At 43.6% G+C, this 27,147-nt stretch overlaps 1 protein-coding gene across 4 annotated transcripts in view; it reads right to left on the reverse strand.

Moving 5' to 3' along the window:
- LOC121574705 (poly(rC)-binding protein 3) overlaps window positions 1–27,147 on the reverse strand; it is a 162,145-nt gene that overhangs the window by 24,830 nt on the left and 110,168 nt on the right. For all 4 annotated transcript variants that reach the window (XM_041887252.2, XM_041887250.2, XM_041887248.2 and 1 more), the window contains 2 exons: window positions 18,364–18,405; window positions 9,920–10,004 (listed from right to left, as the gene is read on the reverse strand). In XM_041887252.2, the coding sequence (XP_041743186.1) occupies window positions 9,920–10,004; window positions 18,364–18,405 (127 nt within the window). The remainder of the gene's footprint in view (window positions 1–9,919; window positions 10,005–18,363; window positions 18,406–27,147) is intronic.

Genomic DNA, 27,147 nt, shown 5'->3' on the forward strand with positions numbered 1-27,147 from the left:
CTCTCTACTCTATTGTCTCTACTCTCCTGTCTCTCCTGTCTCTACTCTCCTGTCTCTTCTCTCCTGTATCTCCTGTCTCTCCTCTCTACTCTCCTGTCTCTTCTCTCCTGTCTCTTCTCTCCTGTCTCTACTCTCCTGTCTCTCCTGTCTCTACTCTCCTGTCTCTCCTGTCTCTTCTCTCCTGTCTCTCCTCTCTACTCTCCTGTCTCTCCTGTCTCTTCTCTCCTGTCTCTCCTCTCCTGTCTCTCCTCTCCTGTCTCTACTCTCCTGTCTACTCTCCTGTCTCTCCTGTCTCTACTCTCCTGTCTCTTCTCTCCTGTCTCTACTCTCCTGTCTCTCCTGTCTCTACTCTCCTGTCTCTCCTGTCTCTACTCTCCTGTCTCTCCTGTCTCTATTCTCCTGTCTCTCCTCTCCTGTCTCTCCTCTCTACTCTCCTGTCTCTCCTCTCCTGTCTCTCCTGTCTCTACTCTACCATCTATCCTGTCTCTACTCTCCTGTCTCTCCTCTCCTGTCTCTACTCTCCTGTCTCTCCTCTCTACTCTCCTGTCTCTTCTCTCCTGTCTCTCCTGTCTCTACTCTCCTGTCTCTCCTCTCCTGTCTCTCCTCTCTACTCTCCTGTCTGTCCTGTCTCTCCTCTCCTGTCTCTCCTCTCCTGTCTCTCCTGTCTCTACTCTCCTGTCTCTTTTCTCCTGTCTCTTCTCTCCTGTCTCTACTCTCCTGTCTCTTCTCTCCTGTCTCTTCTCTCCTGTCTCTTCTCTCCTGTCTCTCCTGTCTCTCCTCTCCTGTCTCTACTCTCTACTCTCCTGTCTCTACTCTCCTGTCTCTTCTCTCCTGTCTCTCCTGTCTCTACTCTCCTGTCTCTTCTCTCCTGTCTCTTCTCTCCTGTCTCTTCTCTCCTGTCTCTCCTCTCCTGTCTCTACTCTCTACTCTATTGTCTCTACTCTCCTGTCTCTCCTGTCTCTACTCTCCTGTCTCTTCTCTCCTGTATCTCCTGTCTCTCCTCTCTACTCTCCTGTCTCTTCTCTCCTGTCTCTTCTCTCCTGTCTCTACTCTCCTGTCTCTCCTGTCTCTACTCTCCTGTCTCTCCTGTCTCTTCTCTCCTGTCTCTCCTCTCTACTCTCCTGTCTCTCCTGTCTCTTCTCTCCTGTCTCTCCTCTCCTGTCTCTCCTCTCCTGTCTCTACTCTCCTGTCTCTCCTGTCTACTCTCCTGTCTCTCCTGTCTCTACTCTCCTGTCTCTTCTCTCCTGTCTCTACTCTCCTGTCTCTCCTGTCTCTACTCTCCTGTCTCTCCTGTCTCTACTCTCCTGTCTCTCCTGTCTCTATTCTCCTGTCTCTCCTCTCCTGTCTCTCCTCTCTACTCTCCTGTCTCTCCTCTCCTGTCTCTCCTGTCTCTACTCTACCATCTATCCTGTCTCTACTCTCCTGTCTCTCCTCTCCTGTCTCTACTCTCCTGTCTCTCCTCTCTACTCTCCTGTCTCTTCTCTCCTGTCTCTCCTGTCTCTACTCTCCTGTCTCTCCTCTCCTGTCTCTCCTCTCTACTCTCCTGTCTGTCCTGTCTCTCCTCTCCTGTCTCTCCTCTCCTGTCTCTCCTGTCTCTACTCTCCTGTCTCTTCTCTCCTGTCTCTCCTGTCTCTACTCTCCTGTCTCTTCTCTCCTGTCTCTTCTCTCCTGTCTCTTCTCTCCTGTCTCTCCTGTCTCTCCTCTCCTGTCTCTACTCTCTACTCTCCTGTCTCTACTCTCCTGTCTCTTCTCTCCTGTCTCTCCTGTCTCTACTCTCCTGTCTCTTCTCTCCTGTCTCTTCTCTCCTGTCTCTTCTCTCCTGTCTCTCCTCTCCTGTCTCTACTCTCTACTCTATTGTCTCTACTCTCCTGTCTCTCCTGTCTCTACTCTCCTGTCTCTTCTCTCCTGTATCTCCTGTCTCTCCTCTCTCCTCTCCTGTCTCTTCTCTCCTGTCTCTTCTCTCCTGTCTCTACTCTCCTGTCTCTCCTGTCTCTACTCTCCTGTCTCTCCTGTCTCTTCTCTCCTGTCTCTCCTCTCTACTCTCCTGTCTCTCCTGTCTCTTCTCTCCTGTCTCTCCTCTCCTGTCTCTCCTCTCCTGTCTCTACTCTCCTGTCTCTCCTGTCTCTACTCTCCTGTCTCTTCTCTCCTGTCTCTACTCTCCTGTCTCTCCTGTCTCTACTCTCCTGTCTCTCCTGTCTCTACTCTCCTGTCTCTCCTGTCTCTATTCTCCTGTCTCTCCTCTCCTGTCTCTCCTCTCTACTCTCCTGTCTCTCCTCTCCTGTCTCTCCTGTCTCTACTCTACCATCTATCCTGTCTCTACTCTCCTGTCTCTCCTCTCCTGTCTCTACTCTCCTGTCTCTCCTCTCCTGTCTCTTCTCTCCTGTCTCTCCTGTCTCTACTCTCCTGTCTCTCCTCTCCTGTCTCTCCTCTCTACTCTCCTGTCTCTCCTCTATACTATCCTGTCTCTACTCTCCTGTCTCTACTCTCCTGTCTCTACTCTCCTGTCTCTCATGTCTCTACTCTCCTGTCTCTCCAGTCTCTACTCTCCTGTCTCTCCTGTCTCTTCTCTCCTGTCTCTCCTCTCCTTTCTCTACTCTCCTGTGTCTACTCTCCTGTCTCTCCTGTCTCTACTTTCCTGTCTCTCCTGTCTCTACTCTCCTGTCTCTCCTCTCTACTCTCCTGTCTCTCCTCTCCTGTCTCCCCTCTCCTGTCTCTCCTGTCTCTACTCTCCTGTCTCTCCTGTCTCTACTCTCCTGTCTCTCCTCTCCTGTCTGTCCTGTCTCTACTCTCCTGTCTCTCCTCTCTACTCTCCTGTCTGTCCTGTCTCTACTCTCTTGTCTCTCCTGTGTCTACTCTCCTGTCTGTCCTGTCTCTACTCTCCTGTCTCTCCTCTCCTGTCTCTCCTCTCTACTCTCCTGTCTCTCCTCTCTACTCTCCTGTCTGTCCTGTCTCTACTCTCTACTCTCCTGTCTGTCCTGTCTCTATTCTACCATCTATCCTGTCTCTCCTCTCCTGTCTCTACTCTACCGTCTCTCCTGTCTCTCCTCTCTACTCTACCGTCCCTCCTGTCTCTTCTCTCCTGTCTCTCCTCTCTACTCTCCTGTCTGTCCTGTCTCTCCTCTCCTGTCTCTCCTCTCCTGTCTCTCCTGTATCTACTCTCCTGTCTGCCCTGTCTCTACTCTCCTGTCTCTCCTGTCTCTACTCTCCTGTCTCCCCTGTCTCTCCACTCCTGTCTCTACTCTCCTGTCTCTCCTCTCCTGTCTGTCCTGTCTCTACTCTCCTGTCTCTACTCTCCTGTCTCTCCTCTCTACTCTCCTGTCTGTCCTGTCTCTACTCTCCTGTCTCTCCTGTGTCTACTCTCCTGTCTGTCCTGTCTCTACTCTCCTGTCTCTCCTGTCTCTACTCTCATGTCTCTACTCTCCTGTCTCTCCTCTCTACTCTCCTGTCTCTCCTGTCTCTCCTCTCTACTCTCCTGTCTCTCCTGTCTCTACTCTCCTGTCTCTACTCTCCTGTCTGTCCTGTCTCTACTCTCTACTCTCCTGTCTGTCCTGTCTCTACTCTACCGTCTCTCCTGTCTCTCCTCTCTACTCTCTACTCTACCGTCTCTCCTGTCTCTACTCTACCGTCTCTCCTCTCCTGTCTCTCCTCTCCTGTCTCTCCTCTCTCTCCTCTCTACTCTCCTGTCTCTCCTCTCCTGTCTCTCCTCTCCTGTCTATCATGTCTCTCCTCTCCTGTCTCTCCTCTCTACTCTCTTGTCTGTCCTGTCTCTACTCTCCTGTCTCTCCTGTGTCTACTCTCCTGTCTGTCCTGTCTCTACTCTCCTGTCTATCCTGTCTCTCCTCTCCTCTCCTGTCTCTACTCTCCTGTCTCTCCTGTCTCTACTCTCCTGTCTCTCCTGTCTCTACTCTTCTGTCTCTCCTCTCCTGTCTCTCCTCTCTACTCTCCTGTCTCTCCTGTGTCTACTCTCCTGTCTGTCCTGTCTCTACTCTCCTGTCTCTCCTGTCTCTACTCTCCTGTCTCTCCTCTCTACTCTCCTGTCTCTACTCTCTACTCTCCTGTCTCTCCTGTCTCTACTCTCCTGTCTCTCCTGTCTCTACTCTCCTGTCTGTCCTGTCTCTACTCTCCTGTCTGTCCTGTCTCTATTCTACCATCTATCCTGTCTCTCCTCTCCTGTCTCTACTCTACCATCTCTCCTGTCTCTCCTCTCTACTCTACCGTCTCTCCTATCTCTACTCTCTCTCTCCCCTCTCCTGTCTCTCCTGTCTCTACTCTACCGTCTCTCCTGTCTCTACTCTACCGTCTCTCCTGTCTCTTCTCTCCTGTCTCTCCTCTCTACTCTCCTGTCTCCCCTCTCCTGTCTCTCCTCTCTCCTCTCCTGTCTCTCCTCTCTACTCTCCTGTCTCTCCTGTCTCTCCTCTCTACTCTCCTGTCTCTCCTGTCTCTCCTCTCTACTCTCCTGTCTCCCCTCTCCTGTCTCTCCTCTCTCCTCTCCTGTCTCTCCTCTCTACTCTCCTGTCTCTCCTGTCTCTCCTCTCTACTCTCCTGTCTCTCCTCTCTACTCTCCTGTCTCTCCTGTCTCTACTCTACCGTCTCTCCTGTCTCCCCTCTCCTGTCTCTCCTCTCTACTCTCCTGTCTCTACTCTCTACTCTCCTGTCTCTCCTCTCTAGTCTCTCCTGTCTCTACTCTCCTGTCTCTACTCTCTACTCTCCTGTCTGTCCTGTCTCTACTCTACCATCTATCCTGTCTGTCCTGTCTCTACTCTCTACTCTACCGTCTCTCCTGTCTCTCCTCTCTACTCTACCGTCTCTCCTGTCTCTCCTGTCTCTACTCTACCGTCTCTCCTCTCCTGTCTATCCTGTCTCTCTTCTCCTGTCTCTCCTCTCCTGTCTCTCCTCTCCTGTCTCTCCTCTCTACTCTCCTGTCTCTACTCTCCTGCCTGTCCTGTCTCTCCTCTCCTGTCTCTACTCTCCTGTCTCTCCTCTCTACTCTCATGTCTGTCCTGTCTCTCCTCTCCTGTCTCTCCTCTCCTGTCTCTCCTCTCTACTCTCCTGTCTCTACTCTCCTGCCTGTCCTGTCTCTCCTCTCCTCTCTCCTCTCCTGTCTCTACTGTCTCTCCTCTCCTGTCTCTCCTCTCCTGTCTCTCCTGTCTCTACTGTCTCTACTCTCCTGTCTCTCCTCTCCTGTCTCTCCTCTCTACTCTCCTGTCTCTCCTCTCTACTCTCCTGTCTCTCCTGTCTCCATTCTCCTGTCTCTCCTGTCTCTACTCTCCTGTCTGTCCTGTCTCTACTCTCTACACTCTCCTGTCTATCCTGTCTCTACTCTACCATCTATCCTTTCTCTCCTCTCCTGTCTCTACCGTCTCTCCTCTCTACTCTACCGTCTCTCCTGTCTCTACTCTACCGTCTCTCCTGTCTCTACTCTACCATCTCTCCTGTCTCTCCTGTCTCTACTCTACCGTCTCTCCTGTCTCTACTCTCTCTCTCCCCTCTCCTGTCTCTCCTGTCTCTACTCTCCTGTCTCTACTCTCCTGTCTCTACTCTCCTCTCTCCTCTCTCCTGTCTCTCCTGTCTCTACTCTCCTGTCTCTCCTCTCCTGTCTATCCTGTCTCTCCTCTCCTGTCTCTTCTCTCCTGTCTCTCCTCTCTCCTCTCCTGTCTCTCCTCTCCTGTCTCTCCTCTCTACTCTCCTGTCTCTCCTCTCCTGTCTCTCCTCTCTACTCTCCTGTCTCTCCTGTCTCTCCTCTCTACTCTCCTGTCTCCCCTCTCCTGTCTCTCCTCTCTACTCTCCTGTCTCTCCTCTCTACTCTCTTGTCTCTCCTGTCTCTCCTCTCTACTCTCTTGTCTCTCCTGTCTCCCCTCTCCTGTCTCTCCTCTCTACTCTCCTGTCTCTCCTCTCTACTCTCTACTCTCTTGTCTCTACTCTCCTGTCTGTCCTGTCTCTACTCTCCTGTCTCTCCTCTCTACTCTCCTGTCTCTCCTGTCTGTCCTGTCTCTACTCTCCTGTCTCTCCTGTCTCTCCTGTCTCTACTCTCCTGTCTATCCTGTCTCTACTCTCCTGTCTCTCCTCTCTATTCTCATGTCTCTCCTCTCCTGTCTCCCCTCTCCTGTCTCTCCTGTCTCTACTCTCCTGTCTCTCCTGTCTCTACTCTCCTGTCTCCTCTCTCCTGTCTGCCCTGTCTCTACTCTCCTGTCTCTCCTGTGTCTACGCTCCTGTCTCTCCTGTCTCTACTCTCCTGTCTCTCCTGTCTCTACTCTCCTGTCTCTCCTGTGTCTACTCTCCTGTCTCTCCTGTCTCTACTCTCCTGTCTCTCCTGTCTCTCCTCTCCTGTCTCTACTCTCCTGTCTCTCCTGTGTCTACTCTCCTGTCTCTCCTGTCTCTACTCTCCTGTCTCTCCTCTCTACTCTCCTGTCTCTCCTCTCTACTCTCCTGTATGTCCTGTCTCTACTCTCCTGTGTGTCCTGTCTCTACTCTCCTGTCTGTCCTGTCTCTACTCTACCATCTATCCTGTCTCTACTCTCCTGTCTCTCCTGTCTCTACTCTCCTGTCTCTCCTCTCTACTCTTCTGTCTCTACTCTCCTGTCTCTACTCTCCTGTCTCTCCTCTCTACTCTCCTGTCTCTCCTCTCTACTCTCCTGTATGTCCTGTCTCTACTCTCCTGTGTGTCCTGTCTCTACTCTCCTGTCTGTCCTGTCTCTACTCTACCATCTATCCTGTCTCTACTCTCCTGTCTCTATTCTCCTCTCTCCTGTCTATCCTGTCTCTACTCTCCTGTCTCTATTCTCCTCTCTCCTGTCTATCCTGTCTCTACTCTCCTGTCTCTATTCTCCTCTCTCCTGTCTATCCTGTCTCTACTCTCCTGTCTCTATTCTCCTCTCTCCTGTCTATCCTATCTCTACTCTCTCCCCTCTCCTGTCTCTCCTCTCTTCCCTCTCCTGTCTCTCCTGTCTCTCCTCTCCTGTCTCTCCTGTCTCTCCTCTCCTGTCTATCCTGTCTCTCCTCTCTACTCTCCTGTCTCTACTCTCCTCTCTCCCCTCTCCTGTCTCTACTCTCCTGTCTCTCCTCTCCTCGTCTCAGTAAGGAGCTTGGCTTTCTTTCTAAACAGTGTTTCTTAACAGACTATAACACTGCCATGACTGATGAGCTTTTTACATTGCAACTTAATAGAACCCCCCCATCCATAACACAGAGAGAGGATCCCCCATCCATAACACAGAGAGAGGATCCCCCATCCATAACACAGAGAGAGGATTCCCCATCCATAACACAGGTCCCCATCCATAACACAGAGAGAGGATCCCCATCCATAACACAAGAGAGGGTCCCCATCCATAACACAGAGAGAGGGTCCCCATCCATAACACAGAGAGAGGATCCCCATCCATAACACAGAGAGAGGATTCCCCATCCATAACACAGAGAGAGGATCCCCCATCCATAACACAGAGAGAGGATCCCCCATCCATAACACAGAGAGAGGATCCCCCATCCATAACACAGAGAGAGGATCCCCATCCATAACACAGAGAGAGGATCAGAACCCCCCCATCCATAACACGGAGAGAGGATCCCCATCCATAACACAGAGAGAGGATCAGAACCCCCCCATCCATAACACAGAGAGAGGGTCCCCCATCCATAACACAGAGAGAGGATCAGAACCCCCCCATCCATAACACAGAGAGAGGATCCCCCATCCATAACACAGAGAGAGGATCAGAACCCCCCCATCCATAACACAGAGAGAGGATCCCCCATCCATAACACAGAGAGAGGATCCCCATCCATAACACAGAGAGAGGATCCCCCATCCATAACACAGAGAGAGGGTCCCCCATCCATAACACAGAGAGAGGATCCCCCATCCATAACACAGAGAGAGGATCAGAACCCCCCCATCCATAACACAGAGAGAGGATCCCCCATCCATAACACAGAGAGAGGATCCTCTCCTCTTTCTCTCTCTCAGAACCCCCCCATCCATAACACAGAGAGAGGATCCCCCATCCATAACACAGAGAGAGGATCCCCCATCCATAACACAGAGAGAGGATCCCCCATCCATAACACAGAGAGAGGGTCCCCCATCCATAACACAGAGAGAGGATCCCCCATCCATAACACAGAGAGAGGATCCCCCATCCATAACACAGAGAGAGGATCCTCTCCTCTTTCTCTCTCAGAACCCCCCCATCCATAACACAGAGAGAGGATCCCCCATCCATAACACAGAGAGAGGATCCCCCATCCATAACACAGAGAGAGGTTCCCCATCCATAACACAGAGAGAGGATCCCCCATCCATAACACAGAGAGAGGATCCCCCATCCATAACACAGAGAGAGGATCCCCCATCCATAACACAGAGAGAGGATTCCCCATCCATAACACAGAGAGAGGATCCTCTCCTCTTTCTCTCTCTCCTGCTTCCTTTCCATCTCTCTCCTCTCCTCTTTCTTCTCTCTCTCTCTTCATCTCCCCTCCTCTCCTCTCTCATTTTCTCTCTATCCCTGCTTTAGCTGCAGACAGTGGAATATATCATTGTGTTCCTATTGTGCATTTAAAGCATGCAAATAAACACCATTGTGCATTTATAGCATGTAAATTAACACCATTATGCATTTAAAGTATGTAAATAAACACCATTATGCATTTAAAGTATGTAAATAAACACCATTATGCATTTAAAGTGTATAAACAAAAAACAAATAATTGTGGTGCTCTTTCTACTAAGAAGTATTTATTTACAGAGCTGTTTATCCTTCTGTTGAGTCACTGGACTACACAACAAGCTACTGTTTATCCTTCTGTTGAGTCACTGGACTTCACAACAAGCTACTGTTTATCCTTCTGTTGAGTCACTGGACTACACAACAAGCTACTGTTTATCCTTCTGTTGAGTCACTGGACTACACAACAAGCTACTGTTTATCCTTCTGTTGAGTCACTGGACTTCACAACAAGCTACTGTTTATCCTTCTGTTGAGTCACTGGACTACACAACAAGCTACTGTTTATCCTTCTGTTGAGTCACTGGACTACACAACAAGCTACTGTTTATCCTTCTGTTGAGTCACTGGACTACACAACAAGCTACTGTTTATCCTTCTGTTGAGTCACTGGACTACACAACAAGCTACTGTTTATCCTTCTGTTGAGTCACTGGACTACACAACAAGCTACTGTTTATCCTTCTGTTGAGTCACTGGACTACACAACAAGCTACTGTTTATCCTTCTGTTGAGTCACTGGACTACACAACAAGCTACTGTTTATCCTTCTGTTGAGTCACTGGACTACACAACAAGCTACTGTTTATCCTTCTGTTGAGTCACTGGACTACACAACAAGCTACTGTTTATCCTTCTGTTGAGTCACTGGACTACACAACAAGCTACTGTTTATCCTTCTGTTGAGTCACTGGACTACACAACAAGCTACTGTTTATCCTTATGTTGAGTCACTGGACTACACAACAAGCTACTGTTTATCCTTCTGTTGAGTCACTGGACTACACAACAAGCTACTGTTTATCCTTCTGTTGAGTCACTGGACTTCACAACAAGCTACTGTTTATCCTTCTGTTGAGTCACTGGACTACACAACAAGCTACTGTTTATCCTTCTGTTGAGTCACTGGACTACACAACAAGCTACTGTTTATCCTTCTGTTGAGTCACTGGACTTCACAACAAGCTTCTCATTTCAATAGATCTTTGTTGTGCTTCTACAGTGCTGACTGACTGATTCATACATTCATGAATCATCAATAAATATGTATTATAATGAGGCATGTCTGCCTGGAGATCATCTGAAGAAGAGAAGGGAAGGAGGAAATACTGCTTCCTCATCTATTGACAAAAGAAAGCTCCTCTTTGGCTCCTTTTGAATACTTCATGAATACCCCCCCCCGGGGTACGTACCAGACATGACAGAGTTGGCTTGCTGTTGGCTCATCTGGGCGGCCAGGCCTTGCTGCTGCATAGACAACTGGTGAAGCTTGGCCAACTGAAACACAGACAGGAGAGAGAGAGAGAGAGACAGGAGGACAGATGGGTAGGTAGACAGTCAGACAGACAAACAAACAGACAGAAAAACAGACAGACAGACAGACAGACAGACAGACAGACAGACAGACAGACGGGCAAAGAGAGAGACATACAGTGACACAGAGACAGATGGTTTGGGTGAAAACTGAAAAAATAACACACACAGCAAAGTCATGATTACGATACAGAATGAACCTTGACTAGGAAACCTTTTAGAGTTCAGAATTAACCTTGACTAGGAAACCTTTTAGAGTTCAGAATTAACCTTGACTAGGAAACCTTTTAGAGTTCAGAATTAACCTTGACTAGGAAACCTTTTAGAGTTCAGAATTAACCTTGACTAGGAAACCTTTTAGAGTTCAGAATTAACCTTGACTAGGAAACCTTTTAGAGTTCAGAATTAACCTTGACTAGGAAACCTTTTAGAGTTCAGAATTAACCTTGACTAGGAAACCTTTTTAGAGTTCAGAATTAACCTTGACTAGGAAACCTTTTAGAGTTCAGAATTAACCTTGACTAGGAAACCTTTTAGAGTTCAGAATGAACCTTGACTAGGAAACCTTTTAGAGTTCAGAATGAACCTTGACTAGGAAACCTTTTAGAGTTCAGAATGAACCTTGACTAGGAAACCTTTTAGAGTTCAGAATGAACCTTGACTAGGAAACATTTTAGAGTTCAGAATTAACCTTGACTAGGAAACCTTTTAGAGTTCAGAATGAACCTTGACTAGGAAACCTTTTAGAGTTCAGAATTAACCTTGACTAGGAAACCTTTTAGAGTTCAGAATTAACCTTGACTAGGAAACCTTTTAGAGTTCAGAATTAACCTTGACTAGGAAACCTTTTAGAGTTCAGAATTAACCTTGACTAGGAAAACTTTTACAGTTCAGAATTAACCTTGACTAGGAAACCTTTTAGAGTTCAGAATGAACCTTGACTAGGAAACCTTTTAGAGTTCAGAATGAACCTTGACTAGGAAACCTTTTAGAGTTCAGAATGAACCTTGACTAGGAAACCTTTTAGAGTTCAGAATTAACCTTGACTAGGAAACCTTTTAGAGTTCAGAATTAACCTTGACTAGGAAACCTTTTAGAGTTCAGAATTAACCTTGACTAGGAAACCTTTTAGAGTTCAGAATGAACCTTGACTAGGAAACCTTTTAGAGTTCAGAATTAACCTTGACTAGGAAACCTTTTAGAGTTCAGAATTAACCTTGACTAGGAAACCTTTTAGAGTTCAGAATGAACCTTGACTAGGAAACCTTTTAGAGTTCAGAATTAACCTTGACTAGGAAACCTTTTAGAGTTCAGAATTAACCTTGACTAGGAAACATTTTAGAGTTCAGAATTAACCTTGACTAGGAAACCTTTTAGAGTTCAGAATTAACCTTGACTAGGAAACCTTTTAGAGTTCAGAATTAACCTTGACTAGGAAACCTTTTAGAGTTCAGAATGAACCTTGACTAGGAAACCTTTTAGAGTTCAGAATTAACCTTGACTAGGAAACCTTTTAGAGTTCAGAATTAACCTTGACTAGGAAACCTTTTAGAGTTCAGAATTAACCTTGACTAGGAAACCTTTTAGAGTTCAGAATGAACCTTGACTAGGAAACCTTTTAGAGTTCAGAATTAACCTTGACTAGGAAACCTTTTAGAGTTCAGAATGAACCTTGACTAGAAACCTTTTAGAGTTCAGAATGAACCTTGACTAGGAAACCTTTTAGAGTTCAGAATTAACCTTGACTAGGAAACCTTTTAGAGTTCAGAATTAACCTTGACTAGGAAACCTTTTAGAGTTCAGAATTAACCTTGACTAGGAAACCTTTTAGAGTTCAGAATTAACCTTGACTAGGAAACCTTTTAGAGTTCAGAATTAACCTTGACTAGGAAACCTTTTAGAGTTCAGAATTAACCTTGACTAGGAAACCTTTTAGAGTTCAGAATTAACATTGACTAGGAAACCTTTTAGAGTTCAGAATGAACCTTGACTAGGAAACCTTTTAGAGTTCAGAATGAACCTTGACTAGGAAACCTTTTAGAGTTCAGAATGAACCTTGACTAGGAAACCTTTTAGAGTTCAGAATGAACCTTGACTAGGAAACCTTTTAGAGTTCAGAATTAACCTTGACTAGGAAACCTTTTAGAGTTCAGAATTAACCTTGACTAGGAAACCTTTTAGAGTTCAGAATTAACCTTGACTAGGAAACCTTTTAGAGTTCAGAATGAACCTTGACTAGGAAACCTTTTAGAGTTCAGAATGAACCTTGACTAGGAAACCTTTTAGAGTTCAGAATTAACCTTGACTAGGAAACCTTTTAGAGTTCAGAATGAACCTTGACTAGGAAACCTTTTAGAGTTCAGAATTAACCTTGACTAGGAAACCTTTTAGAGTTCAGAATTAACCTTGACTAGGAAACCTTTTAGAGTTCAGAATGAACCTTGACTAGGAAACCTTTTAGAGTTCAGAATGAACCTTGACTAGGAAACCTTTTAGAGTTCAGAATTAACCTTGACTAGGAAACCTTTTAGAGTTCAGAATTAACCTTGACTAGGAAACCTTTTAGAGTTCAGAATGAACCTTGACTAGGAAACCTTTTAGAGTTCAGAATGAACCTTGACTAGGAAACCTTTTAGAGTTCAGAATGAACCTTGACTAGGAAACCTTTTAGAGTTCAGAATGAACCTTGACTAGGAAACCTTTTAGAGTTCAGAATTAACCTTGACTAGGAAACCTTTTAGAGTTCAGAATTAACCTTGACTAGGAAACCTTTTAGAGTTCAGAATGAACCTTGACTAGGAAACCTTTTAGAGTTCAGAATGAACCTTGACTAGGAAACCTTTTAGAGTTCAGAATTAACCTTGACTAGGAAACCTTTTAGAGTTCAGAATGAACCTTGACTAGGAAACCTTTTAGAGTTCAGAATGAACCTTGACTAGGAAACCTTTTAGAGTTCAGAATTAACCTTGACTAGGAAACCTTTTAGAGTTCAGAATTAACCTTGACTAGGAAACCTTTTAGAGTTCAGAATTAACCTTGACTAGGAAACCTTTTAGAGTTCAGAATTAACCTTGACTAGGAAACCTTTTAGAGTTCAGAATTAACCTTGACTAGGAAACCTTTTAGAGTTCAGAATTAACCTTGACTAGGAAACCTTTTAGAGTTCAGAATTAACCTTGACTAGGAAACCTTTCAGAGTTCAGAATTAACCTTGACTAGGAAACCTTTTAGAGTTCAGAATTAACCTTGACTAGGAAACCTTTTAGAGTTCAGAATTAACCTTGACTAGGAAACCTTTTAGAGTTCAGAATTAACCTTGACTAGGAAACCTTTTAGAGTTCAGAATTAACCTTGACTAGGAAACCTTTTAGAGTTCAGAATTAACCTTGACTAGGAAACCTTTTAGAGTTCAGAATTAACCTTGACTAGGAAACCTTTTAGAGTTCAGAATTAACCTTGACTAGGAAACCGTTTAGAGTTCAGAATTAACCTTGACTAGGAAACCTTTTAGAGTTCAGAATTAACCTTGACTAGGAAAACATTTACAGTTCAGAATTAACCTTGACTAGGAAACATTTTAGAGTTCAGAATTAACCTTGACTAGGAAACCTTTTAGAGTTCAGAATTAACCTTGACTAGGAAACCTTTTAGAGTTCAGAATTAACCTTGACTATGAAACCTTTTAGAGTTCAGAATTAACCTTGACTAGGAAACCTTTTAGAGTTCAGAATTAACCTTGACTAGGAAACCTTTTAGAGTTCAGAATTAACCTTGACTAGGAAACCTTTTAGAGTTCAGAATTAACCTTGACTAGGAAACCTTTCAGAGTTCAGAATTAACCTTGACTAGGAAACCTTTTAGAGTTCAGAATGAACCTTGACTAGGAAACCTTTTAGAGTTCAGAATTAACCTTGACTAGGAAACCTTTTAGAGTTCAGAATTAACCTTGACTAGGAAACCTTTTAGAGTTCAGAATTAACCTTGACTAGGAAACCTTTTAGAGTTCAGAATTAACCTTGACTAGCAAACCTTTTAGAGTTCAGAATTAACCTTGACTAGGAAACCTTTTAGAGTTCAGAATTAACATTGACTAGGAAACCTTTTAGAGTTCAGAATTAACCTTGACTAGGAAACCTTTTAGAGTTCAGAATTAACCTTGACTAGGAAACCTTTCAGAGTTCAGAATTAACCTTGACTAGGAAACCTTTTAGAGTTCAGAATTAACCTTGACTAGGAAACCTTTTAGAGTTCAGAATTAACCTTGACTAGGAAACCTTTTAGAGTTCAGAATTAACCTTGACTAGGAAACCTTTTAGAGTTCAGAATTAACCTTGACTAGGAAACCTTTTAGAGTTCAGAATGAACCTTGACTAGGAAACCTTTTAGAGTTCAGAATGAACCTTGACTAGGAAACCTTTTAGAGTTCAGAATGAACCTTGACTAGGAAACCTTTTAGAGTTCAGAATGAACCTTGACTAGGAAACCTTTTAGAGTTCAGAATGAACCTTGACTAGGAAACCTTTTAGAGTTCAGAATGAACCTTGACTAGGAAACCTTTTAGAGTTCAGAATTAACCTTGACTAGGAAACCTTTTAGAGTTCAGAATTAACCTTGACTAGGAAACCTTTTAGAGTTCAGAATTAACCTTGACTAGGAAACCTTTTAGAGTTCAGAATTAACCTTGACTAGGAAACCTTTTAGAGTTCAGAATTAACCTTGACTAGGAAACCTTTTAGAGTTCAGAATGAACCTTGACTAGGAAACCTTTTAGAGTTCAGAATGAACCTTGACTAGGAAACCTTTTAGAGTTCAGAATGAACCTTGACTAGGAAACCTTTTAGAGTTCAGAATGAACCTTGACTAGGAAACCTTTTAGAGTTCAGAATTAACCTTGACTAGGAAACCTTTTAGAGTTCAGAATTAACCTTGACTAGGAAACCTTTTAGAGTTCAGAATTAACCTTGACTAGGAAACCTTTTAGAGTTCAGAATTAACCTTGACTAGGAAACCTTTTAGAGTTCAGAATGAACCTTGACTAGGAAACCTTTTAGAGTTCAGAATTAACCTTGACTAGGAAACCTTTTAGAGTTCAGAATGAACCTTGACTAGGAAACCTTTTAGAGTTCAGAATTAACCTTGACTAGGAAACCTTTTAGAGTTCAGAATTAACCTTGACTAGGAAACCTTTTAGAGTTCAGAATGAACCTTGACTAGGAAACCTTTTAGAGTTCAGAATGAACCTTGACTAGGAAACCTTTTAGAGTTCAGAATTAACCTTGACTAGGAAACCTTTTTAGAGTTCAGAATTAACCTTGACTAGGAAACCTTTTAGAGTTCAGAATGAACCTTGACTAGGAAACCTTTTAGAGTTCAGAATGAACCTTGACTAGGAAACCTTTTAGAGTTCAGAATGAACCTTGACTAGGAAACCTTTTAGAGTTCAGAATGAACCTTGACTAGGAAACCTTTTAGAGTTCAGAATGAACCTTGACTAGGAAACCTTTTAGAGTTCAGAATGAACCTTGACTAGGAAACCTTTTAGAGTTCAGAATTAACCTTGACTAGGAAACCTTTTAGAGTTCAGAATGAACCTTGACTAGGAAACCTTTTAGAGTTCAGAATGAACCTTGACTAGGAAACCTTTTAGAGTTCAGAATTAACCTTGACTAGGAAACCTTTTAGAGTTCAGAATGAACCTTGACTAGGAAACCTTTTTAGAGTTCAGAATGAACCTTGACTAGGAAACCTTTTAGAGTTCAGAATGAACCTTGACTAGGAAACCTTTTAGAGTTCAGAATTAACCTTGACTAGGAAACCTTTTAGAGTTCAGAATTAACCTTGACTAGGAAACCTTTTAGAGTTCAGAATTAACCTTGACTAGGAAACCTTTTAGAGTTCAGAATTAACCTTGACTAGGAAACCTTTTAGAGTTCAGAATTAACCTTGACTAGGAAACCTTTTAGAGTTCAGAATTAACCTTGACTAGGAAACCTTTCAGAGTTCAGAATTAACCTTGACTAGGAAACCTTTTAGAGTTCAGAATGAACCTTGACTAGGAAACCTTTTAGAGTTCAGAATTAACCTTGACTAGGAAACCTTTTAGAGTTCAGAATTAACCTTGACTAGGAAACCTTTTAGAGTTCAGAATTAACCTTGACTAGGAAACCTTTTAGAGTTCAGAATTAACCTTGACTAGGAAACCTTTTAGAGTTCAGAATTAACCTTGACTAGGAAACCGTTTAGAGTTCAGAATTAACCTTGACTAGGAAACCGTTTAGAGTTCAGAATTAACCTTGACTAGGAAACATTTTAGAGTTCAGAATTAACCTTGACTAGGAAACCTTTTACAGTTCAGAATTAACCTTGACTAGGAAACCTTTTAGAGTTCAGAATTAACCTTGACTAGGAAACCTTTTAGAGTTCAGAATGAACCTTGACTAGGAAACCTTTTAGAGTTCAGAATTAACCTTGACTAGGAAACCTTTTAGAGTTCAGAATGAACCTTGACTAGGAAACCTTTTAGAGTTCAGAATTAACCTTGACTAGGAAACCTTTTAGAGTTCAGAATTAACCTTGACTAGGAAACCTTTTAGAGTTCAGAATTAACCTTGACTAGGAAACCTTTCAGAGTTCAGAATGAACCTTGACTAGGAAACCTTTTAGAGTTCAGAATTAACCTTGACTAGGAAACCTTTTAGAGTTCAGAATTAACCTTGACTAGGAAACCTTTTAGAGTTCAGAATGAACCTTGACTAGGAAACCTTTTAGAGTTCAGAATGAACCTTGACTAGGAAACCTTTTAGAGTTCAGAATGAACCTTGACTAGGAAACCTTTTAGAGTTCAGAATGAACCTTGACTAGGAAACCTTTTAGAGTTCAGAATGAACCTTGACTAGGAAACCTTTTAGAGTTCAGAATGAACCTTGACTAGGAAACCTTTTAGAGTTCAGAATTAACCTTGACTAGGAAACCTTTTAGAGTTCAGAATGAACCTTGACTAGGAAACCTTTTAGAGTTCAGAATGAACCTTGACTAGGAAACCTTTTAGAGTTCAGAATTAACCTTGACTAGGAAACCTTTTAGAGTTCAGAATGAACCTTGACTAGGAAACCTTTTAGAGTTCAGAATGAACCTTGACTAGGAAACCTTTTAGAGTTCAGAATGAACCTTGACTAGAAACCTTTTAGAGTTCAGAATTAACCTTGACTAGGAAACCTTTTAGAGTTCAGAATTAACCTTGACTAGGAAACCTTTTAGAGTTCAGAATTAACCTTGACTAGGAAACCTTTTAGAGTTCAGAATTAACCTTGACTAGGAAACCTTTTAGAGTTCAGAATTAACCTTGACTAGGAAACCTTTTAGAGTTCAGAATTAACCTTGACTAGGAAACCTTTCAGAGTTCAGAATTAACCTTGACTAGGAAACCTTTTTAGAGTTCAGAATTAACCTTGACTAGGGAAACCTTTTAGAGTTCAGAATTAACCTTGACTAGGAAACCTTTCAGAGTTCAGAATTAACCTTGACTAGGAAACCTTTTAGAGTTCAGAATTAACCTTGACTAGGAAACCTTTTAGAGTTCAGAATTAACCTTGACTAGGAAACCTTTTAGAGTTCAGAATTAACCTTGACTAGGAAACCTTTAGAGTTCAGAATTAACCTTGACTAGGAAACCTTTTAGAGTTCAGAATTAACCTTGACTAGGAAACCTTTTAGAGTTCAGAATTAACCTTGACTAGGAAACCGTTTAGAGTTCAGAATTAACCTTGACTAGGAAACCGTTTAGAGTTCAGAATTAACCTTGACTAGGAAACCTTTTAGAGTTCAGAATTAACCTTGACTAGGAAACCTTTTAGAGTTCAGAATTAACCTTGACTAGGAAACCTTTTAGAGTTCAGAATTAACCTTGACTAGGAAACCTTTTAGAGTTCAGAATTAACCTTGACTAGGAAACCTTTTAGAGTTCAGAATTAACCTTGACTAGGAAACCTTTTAGAGTTCAGAATTAACCTTGACTAGGAAACCTTTTAGAGTTCAGAATTAACCTTGACTAGGAAACCTTTTAGAGTTCAGAATTAACCTTGACTAGGAAACCTTTTAGAGTTCAGAATTAACCTTGACTAGGAAACCTTTTAGAGTTCAGAATTAACCTTGACTAGGAAACCTTTTAGAGTTCAGAATTAACCTTGACTAGGAAACCTTTTAGAGTTCAGAATTAACCTTGACTAGGAAACCTTTTAGAGTTCAGAATTAACCTTGACTAGGAAACCTTTCAGAGTTAATTTACTAATTTCAGCAAATTTCACAGCGTGATTGACGTACATACCTCTGAATGTGGAATGCCATATTGGTTCTGTACAGCGTACACCTGAGTAGGAAGAAGACAAGAAACGCTTACAGTAAAAATGTCATCAACTTCTGTCTCCATCGTGGTTTATTTCACCAGATATATTAGTGGCACTGAGTTCAAAAGAGATGTTTTTCAAGGGAGGCGTTGTAGCCTCTCAGAGAGGTTTAGAAATAACATTTCAGTTCCACCATCAGCATCAGAGACAGTTCCACTATCAGCATCAGAGACAGTTCCACTATCAGCATCAGAGACAGTTCCACTATCAGCATCAGAGACAGTTCCACTATCAGCATCAGAGACAGTTCCACTATCAGCATCAGAGACAGTTCCACTATCAGCATCAGAGACAGTTCCACTATCAGCATCAGAGACAGTTCCACTATCAGCATCAGAGACAGTTCCACTATCAGCATCAGAGACAGTTCCACTATCAGCATCAGAGACAGTTCCACTATCAGCATCAGAGACAGTTCCACTATCAGCATCAGAGACAGTTCCACTATCAGCATCAGAGACAGCGGTTCAATAGGTAGTGAGTCATGCTGCTGAGGGAGAGAGAGAAGGTGCAACGTCTGTGTCGGTCTGTGTGTGTGTGTGTGTGTGTGTGTGTGTGTGTGTGTGTGTGTGTGTGTGCGTGTGTCCGCACACACGTTCTGACCAGCCCCCTTATGTGCAACAGAAACCCTAGCAGTTCTGGACTGTCAAAATTACGCCCAATACAGGGACGTTAGAGTTGATGTAGTGGTTTGCTGTTCGGGCTAATAGGAGGAATTGGTTTTATGCTAGGGGAAGTATGGATACTAATACAGATCCCTCTACTAAAGGTGGGAGGGGACCCCCTGGGGCATTTAGATGAGGCTCTACACGTGTGTGTGTGTGTGTGTGTGTGTGTGTGTGTGTGTGTGTGTGTGTGTGTGTGTGTGTGTGTGTGTGTGTGCGTGTGTGCGTGTGTGTGTGTGTGTGTGTTATGCTATTTACTTGACCATTTCGGTACATGACACCTAGCGTCATAACACCTTATGACATGATCATAACCTGTCACATGGTCATAACACTGTCATGACCCATATATTTACACCTGTTGTGACATATAGTGCATTATTTTATGGCTGGTTATGACACCTACATAAAAGTAGGTCAGACCCACATTTATTCAAATGTATTTTTTTTCCCTGCCAAGAAGTTTCCTTTCGTTTGAAAGTTTGTTTCTTAAATCCTTTGTTGTTGTTGTAATGAATTCTTTACAGTCATGTTTTTTTTAAATCATATTTTAAATAACTTGTAGAAATTACAGTTTATGACACTGTCAAGAAGCATTATGACCACCCTGTGTCACCTTACTTGGACTAAGAAAAATACACTTTATGACACTGTGTCCATTGACATACAGTAGCAACGGCTGGATCTTTTAGGATCCTTCAGTTTTCTGTCCCCATCATTCCACATTGTATATCTCGTTCATATCCATCGTAGCTTAAGTGCTTGCTTTACACATACAGTGGTATAAGGTTGGCTGCAGGAGTATTTACTATTTCGAATTGCTACTAACCTTCTCTTCTGCATCTCTATGAATCTTTTACCGGAAAACAGTGATGTCTTGCTGACATCTCTGTTTCCACTTTGCGTAACTAACTTTACCTGCGATATGCCTAACTATCAACTTTCTGTAACTAACTTTACCTGCGATATGCCTAACTATCAACTTTCGCACCAGTTCCTTCTCCCACCGAATAAAACTGTGACATCAAGCTCCATATAAGGACATATCTGAGCAGGATTTCCCCCACGAGGGAGCACATGCTGAATTTGTCCACATTTTGCAGGATTTGTGAATCATGCATTCACTGACAACAGAGCAGAGCGAGGCCTGCATCCAGCAACTTCAAGTTACATGACCCGTTTTAGCTGCTGTCGCAATTCTGCAATCTAGGGAGAGAGAGGGGGAGAGGGTAAACTCCACTGAACTAGTTTCAATGTATGGAATCACTTTGGAGTTTCTGGATTTTGGGTAAACCACTCCTTTAATCGCCTTGGACAACCACTTAACGCTACGTAATTTTCCCCAACCTTCCCCCTCTCTCCTCCCCCTCCTCCCACCTCTCCTCTCCCCATCTCCTCTCTTCTCTCCCCCTCTTCTCTCCGCCCCACCTCTCGCCCCCACCTCTCCCCTTCCCTAATCTCCCCCTCTCCCACCCACATCTCTCCTTTCCTCTCCTCCCTCACCTCTCCCCTCACCTAATCTCCCCCCTCTCCCACCCACATCTCTCCTTTTCCTCTCCTCCCCACCTCTCCTCTCCCCTAATCTCCCCCCTCTCCCACCCACATTCTCTCCTTTCCTCTCCTCCCCCACCTCTCCTCTCCCCTAATCTCCCCCTCTCCCACCCACATCTCTCCTTTACTCTCCTCCCCCACCTCTCCTCTCCCCTAATCTCCCCCTCTCCCACCCACATCTCTCCTTTCCTCTCCTCCCCCACCTCTCCTCTCCCCTAATCTCCCCCCTCTCCCACCCACATCTCTCCTTTCCTCTCCTCCCCCACCTCTCCTCTCCCCTAATCTCCCCCCTCTCCCACCCACATCTCTCCTTTCCTCTCCTCCCCCACCTCTCCTCTCCCTAATCTCCCCCTCTCCCACCCACATCTCTCCTTTCCTCTCCTCCCCCACCTCTCCTCTCCCCTAATCTCCCCCCTCTCCCACCCACATCTTTCCTTTCCTCTCCTCCCCCACCTATCCTCTCCCCTAATCTCCCCCTCTCCCACCCACATCTCTCCTTTCCTCTCCCCCCACCTCTCCCTCCCCTAATCTCCCCCCTCTCCCACCCACATCTCTCCTTTCCTCTCCTCCCCCACCTCTCCTCTCCCCTAATCCCCCTCTCCCACCCACATCTCTCCTTTCCTCTCCCCCCACCTCTCCCCTCCCCTAATCTCCCCCTCTCCCACCCACATCTCTCCTTTCCTCTCCTTCCCCCACCTATCCTCTCCCCTAATCTCCCCCCTCTCCCACCCACATCTCTCCTTTCCTTTCCTCCCCCACCTTTCTTCTCCTCTCGTTCCTCTCCCTCTCCCATGCAGAGTCTTCATTAGCTCTAGCTACTAGGATGATGGCAGTCCCCAGGGCCTAGCCAGAGAATAAGCACTTATCTCCACTCCATTCTGAGGATGCCAACGCTCCCGTCCAGCCTGCCGCTGATGCCCCTCATACTGTACACATTGGGCGTAACTAAACTCTGGGTTTGGTTTGGGTCTCTCTCTCTCTCTCTCTCTCTCTCTCTCTCTCTCTCTCTCTCTCTCTCTCTCTCTCTCTCTCTCTCTCTCTCTCTCTCTCTCTCTCTCTAGTTCTCTCTCTCTCTAGTTCAATTCAATTCAATTCAATTTAAGGGCTTTATTGGCATGGGAAACGTATGTTAACATTGCCAAATCAAGGGAAGTAGATAGTAAACAAAAGTGAAATAAACAATCATATTGTCATATTATGTATATATACAGTGTTGTAACAATGTGCAAATAGTTAAAGTACAAATGGGAAAATAAATAAACATAAATATGGGTTGTATTTACAATGGTGTTTGTTCTTCACTGGTTGCCCTTTTCTTGTGGCAACAGGTCACAAATCTTGCAGCTGTGATGGCACTCTGTGGTTTTTCACCCAGTAGATAAGGGAGTTTATCAAAATTGGGTTTGTTTTCAAATTCTTTGTGGATCGCTGTAATCTGAGGGAAATATGTGTCTCTAATATGGTCATACATTTGGCAGGAGGTTAGGAAGTGCAGCTCAGTTTCCACCTCATTTTGTGGGCAGTGTGCACATAGCCTGTCTTCTCTTGAGAGCCAGGTCTGCCTACGGCGGCCTTTCTCAATAGCAAGGCTATGCTCACTGAGTCTGTACATAGTCAAAGCTTTCCTTAAGTTTGGGTCAGTCACAGTGGTCAGATATTCTGCCACTGTGTACTCTCTGTTTAGGGCCAAATAGCATTCTAGTTTGCTCTGTTTTTTTGTTTGTTCTTTCAAATGTGTCAAGTAATTCTCTTTTTGTTTTCTCATGATTTGGTTGGGTCTAATTGTGTTGTTGTTGTTGTTGTTGTTGTTGTCCTGGGGCTGTGTGGGGTCTGTTTGTGTTTGTGAACATAGGCTCAGGACAAGCTTACTTAGGGGACTCTTCTCCAAGTTCATCTCTCTGTAGGTGATGGCTTTGTTATGGAAGGTTTGGGAATCGCTTCCTTTTAAGTGGTTATAGAATTTAACGGCTCTTTTCTGGATTTTGATAATTAGTGGGTATCGGCCTAATTCTGCTCTGCATGCATTATTTGGTGTTTTACGTTGTACACGGAGGATGTTTTTGCAGAATTCTGCATGCAGAGTCTCAATTTGGTGTTTGTCCCATTTTGTGAATTCTTGGTTGGTGAGCGGACCCCAGACCTCAGAACCATAAAGGGCAATGGGTTCTATAACTGATTCAAGTATTTTTAGCCAGATCCTAATTGGTATGTCAAATTTTATGTTCCTTTTGATGGCATAGAAGGCCCTTCTTGCCTTGTCTCTCAGATCGTTCACAGCTTTGTGGAAGTTACCTGTGGCGCTGATGTTTAGGCCGAGGTATGTATAGTTTTTTGTGTGCTCTAGGGCAACGGTGTCTAGATGGAATTTGTATTTGTGGTCCTGGCAACTGGACCTTTTTCGGAACACCATTATTTTTGTCTTACTAAGATTTACTGTCAGGGCCCAGGTCTGACAGAATCTGTGCAGAAGATCTAGGTGCTGCTGTAGGCCCTCCTTGGTTGGTGACAGAAGCACCAGATCATCAGCAAACAGAAGACATTTTACTTCAGATTCTAGTAGGGTGAGGCCGGGTGCTGCAGACTGTTCTAGTGCCCTCGCCAATTCATTGATATATATGTTGAAGAGGGTGGGGCTTAAACTGCATCCCTGTCTCACCCCACGGCCCTGTGGAAAGAAATGTGTGTGTTTTTTGCCAATTTTAACCGCACACTTGTTGTTTGTGTACATGGATTTTATAATGTCGTATGTTTTTCCCCCAACCCCACTTTCCATCAATTTGTATAGCAGACCCTCATGCCAAATTGAGTCAAAATATTTTTTGAAATCAACAAAGCATGAGAAGACTTTGCCTTTGTTTTGGTTTGTTTGTTTGTCAATTAGGGTGTGCAGGGTGAATACGTGGTCTGCCGTACGGTAATTTGGTAAAAGCCAATTTGACATTTGCTCAGTACATTGTTTTCACTGAGGAAATGAACTAGTCTGCTGTTAATGATAATGCAGAGGATTTTCCCAAGGTTGCTGTTGACGCATATCCCACGGTAGTTATTGGGGTCAAATTTGTCTCCACTTTTGTGGATTGGGGTGATCAGTCCTTGGTTCCAAATATTGGGGAAGATGCCAGAGCTAAGGATGATGTTAAAGAGTTTAAGTATAGCTAATTGAAATTTGTGGTCTGTCAATTTTATCATTTCATTGAGGATACCATCAACACCACAGGACTTTTTGGGTTGGAGGGTTTGTATTTTGTCCTGTAGTTCATTCAATGTAATTGGAGAATCCAGTGGGTTCTGGTAGTCTTTAATAGTTGATTCTAAGATTTGCATTTGATCATGTATATTTTTTTGCTGTTTGTTCTCTGTTATAGGGCCAAAAAGATTGGAGAAGTGGTTTACCCATACATCTCCGTTTTGGATAGATAGCTCTTCGTGTTTTTGTCTCTCTCTAGTTCTCTCTCTCTCTCTCTCTCTCTCTCTAGCTCTCTCTCTCTCTCTACCTCCCCCCTCTCTGGCTCTCCCTCTCGCCTCTCTCTCTCCCTGTCTACTCTCTGTCACACCATCTCTGTTTAGCTCTACAGTGATAATGCCGAACAGCAGACAACAGAGGACACTGGGGTTGGAAATATACACTGGGACAACAAGGGAGACTTGGCCTGGTTCTATTGTGTGTGTGTGTGTCTGTGTGCATGGTTTAGTACACATTCTTGCGTGTGGTTGTGTGTGTGTGCATGCATGAGTGTATGTGCGTATGTGCTTGTGTGTGTATGTTCAGTTCAAGTTGTATTGTCAAATGCACAAGTACAGTGAAATGCTTAGCTTGAAGGCTCTAACCAAAAGAGCAGTAATCAATATCAAACTAGTATAGTATAGCTAGCTAGAATAGCATAACTAATAAAACTATCTATAATAAAGAATTAGTTCTATATCCAGGATCAGTTCTATATCCAGGATCAGTTCTATATCCAGGGTCAGTTCTATATCCAGGGTCAGTTCTATATCCAGGGTCAGTTCTATATCCAGGATCAGTTCTATATCTAGGGTCAGTTCTATATCCAGGATCAGTTCTATATCCAGGATCAGTTCTATATCCAGGGTCAGTTCTATATCCAGGGTCAGTTCTATATCCAGGGTCAGTTCTATATCCAGGGTCAGTTCTATATCCAGGATCAGTTCTATATCTAGGGTCAGTTCTATATCCAGGATCAGTTCTATATCCAGGATCAGTTCTATATCCAGGGTCAGTTCTATATCCAGGATCAGTTCTATATCCAGGATCAGTTCTATATCCAGGGTCAGTTCTATATCCAGGGTCAGTTCTATATCCAGGATCAGTTCTATATCCAGGATCAGTTCTATATCCAGGGTCAGTTCTATATCCAGGATCAGTTCTATATCCAGGGTCAGTTCTATATCCAGGATCAGTTCTATATCCAGGATCAGTTCTATATCCAGGATCAGTTCTATATCCAGGGGTCAGTTCTATATCCAGGGTCAGTTCTATATCCAGGATCAGTTCTATATCTAGGGTCAGTTCTATATCCAGGATCAGTTCTATATCCAGGATCAGTTCTATATCCAGGGTCAGTTCTATATCCAGGGTCAGTTCTATATCCAGGGTCAGTTCTATATCCAGGGTCAGTTCTATATCCAGGGTCAGTTCTATATCCAGGGTCAGTTCTATATCCAGGGTCAGTTCTATATCCAGGGTCAGTTCTATATCCAGGATCAGTTCTATATCTAGGGTCAGTTCTATATCCAGGATCAGTTATATATCCAGGATCAGTTCTATATCCAGGGTCAGTTATATATCCAGGATCAGTTCTATATCCAGGATCAGTTCTATATCCAGGGTCAGTTCTATATCCAGGGTCAGTTCTATATCCAGGATCAGTTCTATATCCAGGATCAGTTCTATATCCAGGGTCAGTTCTATATCCAGGATCAGTTCTATATCCAGGGTCAGTTCTATATCCAGGATCAGTTCTATATCCAGGATCAGTTCTATATCCAGGATCAGTTCTATATCTAGGGTCAGTTCTATATCCAGGATCAGTTCTATATCCAGGATCAGTTCTATATCCAGGGTCAGTTCTATATCCAGGATCAGTTCTATATCCAGGATCAGTTCTATATACAGGGTCAGTTCTATATCCAGGATCAGTTCTATATCCAGGATCAGTTCTATATCCAGGATCAGTTCTATATCTAGGGTCAGTTCTATATCCAGGATCAGTTCTATATCCAGGGTCAGTTCTATATCCAGGGTCAGTTCCAGGATCAGTTCTATATCCAGGGTCAGTTCTATATCCAGGGTCAGTTCTATATCCAGGATCAGTTCTATATCCAGGATCAGTTCTATATCCAGGGTCAGTTCTATATCCAGGATCAGTGCTATATCCAGGATCAGTTCTATATCCAGGGTCAGTTCTATATCCAGGGTCAGTTCTATATCCAGGGTCAGTTCTATATCCAGGGTCAGTTCTATATCCAGGATCAGTTCTATATCCAGGATCAGTTCTATATCCAGGATCAGTTCTATATCCAGGGTCAGTTCTATATCCAGGGTCAGTTCTATATCTAGGGTCAGTTCTATATCCAGGATCAGTTCTATATCCAGGATCAGTTCTATATCCAGGGTCAGTTCTATATCCAGGGTCAGTTCTATATCCAGGATCAGTTCTATATCCAGGATCAGTTCTATATCCAGGGTCAGTTCTATATCCAGGATCAGTTCTATATCCAGGATCAGTTCTATATCCAGGATCAGTTCTATATCCAGGGTCAGTTCTATATCTAGGGTCAGTTCTATATCCAGGATCAGTTCTATATCCAGGATCAGTTCTATATCCAGGGTCAGTTCTATATCTAGGGTCAGTTCTATATCCAGGATCAGTTCTATATCGAGGGTCAGTGCTATATCCAGGATCAGTTCTATATCTAGGGTCAGTTCTATATCCAGGATCAGTTCTATATCCAGGATCAGTTCTATATCCAGGATCAGTTCTTTATCTAGGGTCAGTTCTATATCCAGGATCAGTTCTATATCCAGGATCAGTTCTATATCCAGGGTCAGTTCCAGGGTCAGTTCTATATCCAGGATCAGTTCTATATTCAGGATCAGTTCTATATCCAGGGTCAGTTCCAGGATCAGTTCTATATCTAGGGTCAGTTCTATATCCAGGATCAGTTCTATATCTAGGGTCAGTTCTATATCCAGGATCAGTTCTATATCCAGGATCAGTTCTATATCCAGGGTCAGTTATATATCCAGGATCAGTTCTATATACAGGGTCAGTTCTATATCCAGGATCAGTTCTATATCCAGGATCGGTTCTATATCCAGGATCAGTTCTATATCTAGGGTCAGTTCTATATCCAGGATCGGTTCTATATCCAGGGTCAGTTCTATATCCAGGATCAGTTCTATTTCCAGGATCAGTTCTATATCCAGGGTCAGTTCTATATCCAGGATCAGTTCTATATCCAGGATCA

This window comes from Coregonus clupeaformis, unplaced genomic scaffold, assembly GCF_020615455.1.
Source record: "Coregonus clupeaformis isolate EN_2021a unplaced genomic scaffold, ASM2061545v1 scaf0123, whole genome shotgun sequence".
NCBI classification, from domain to species: Eukaryota; Metazoa; Chordata; class Actinopteri; order Salmoniformes; family Salmonidae; genus Coregonus; species Coregonus clupeaformis.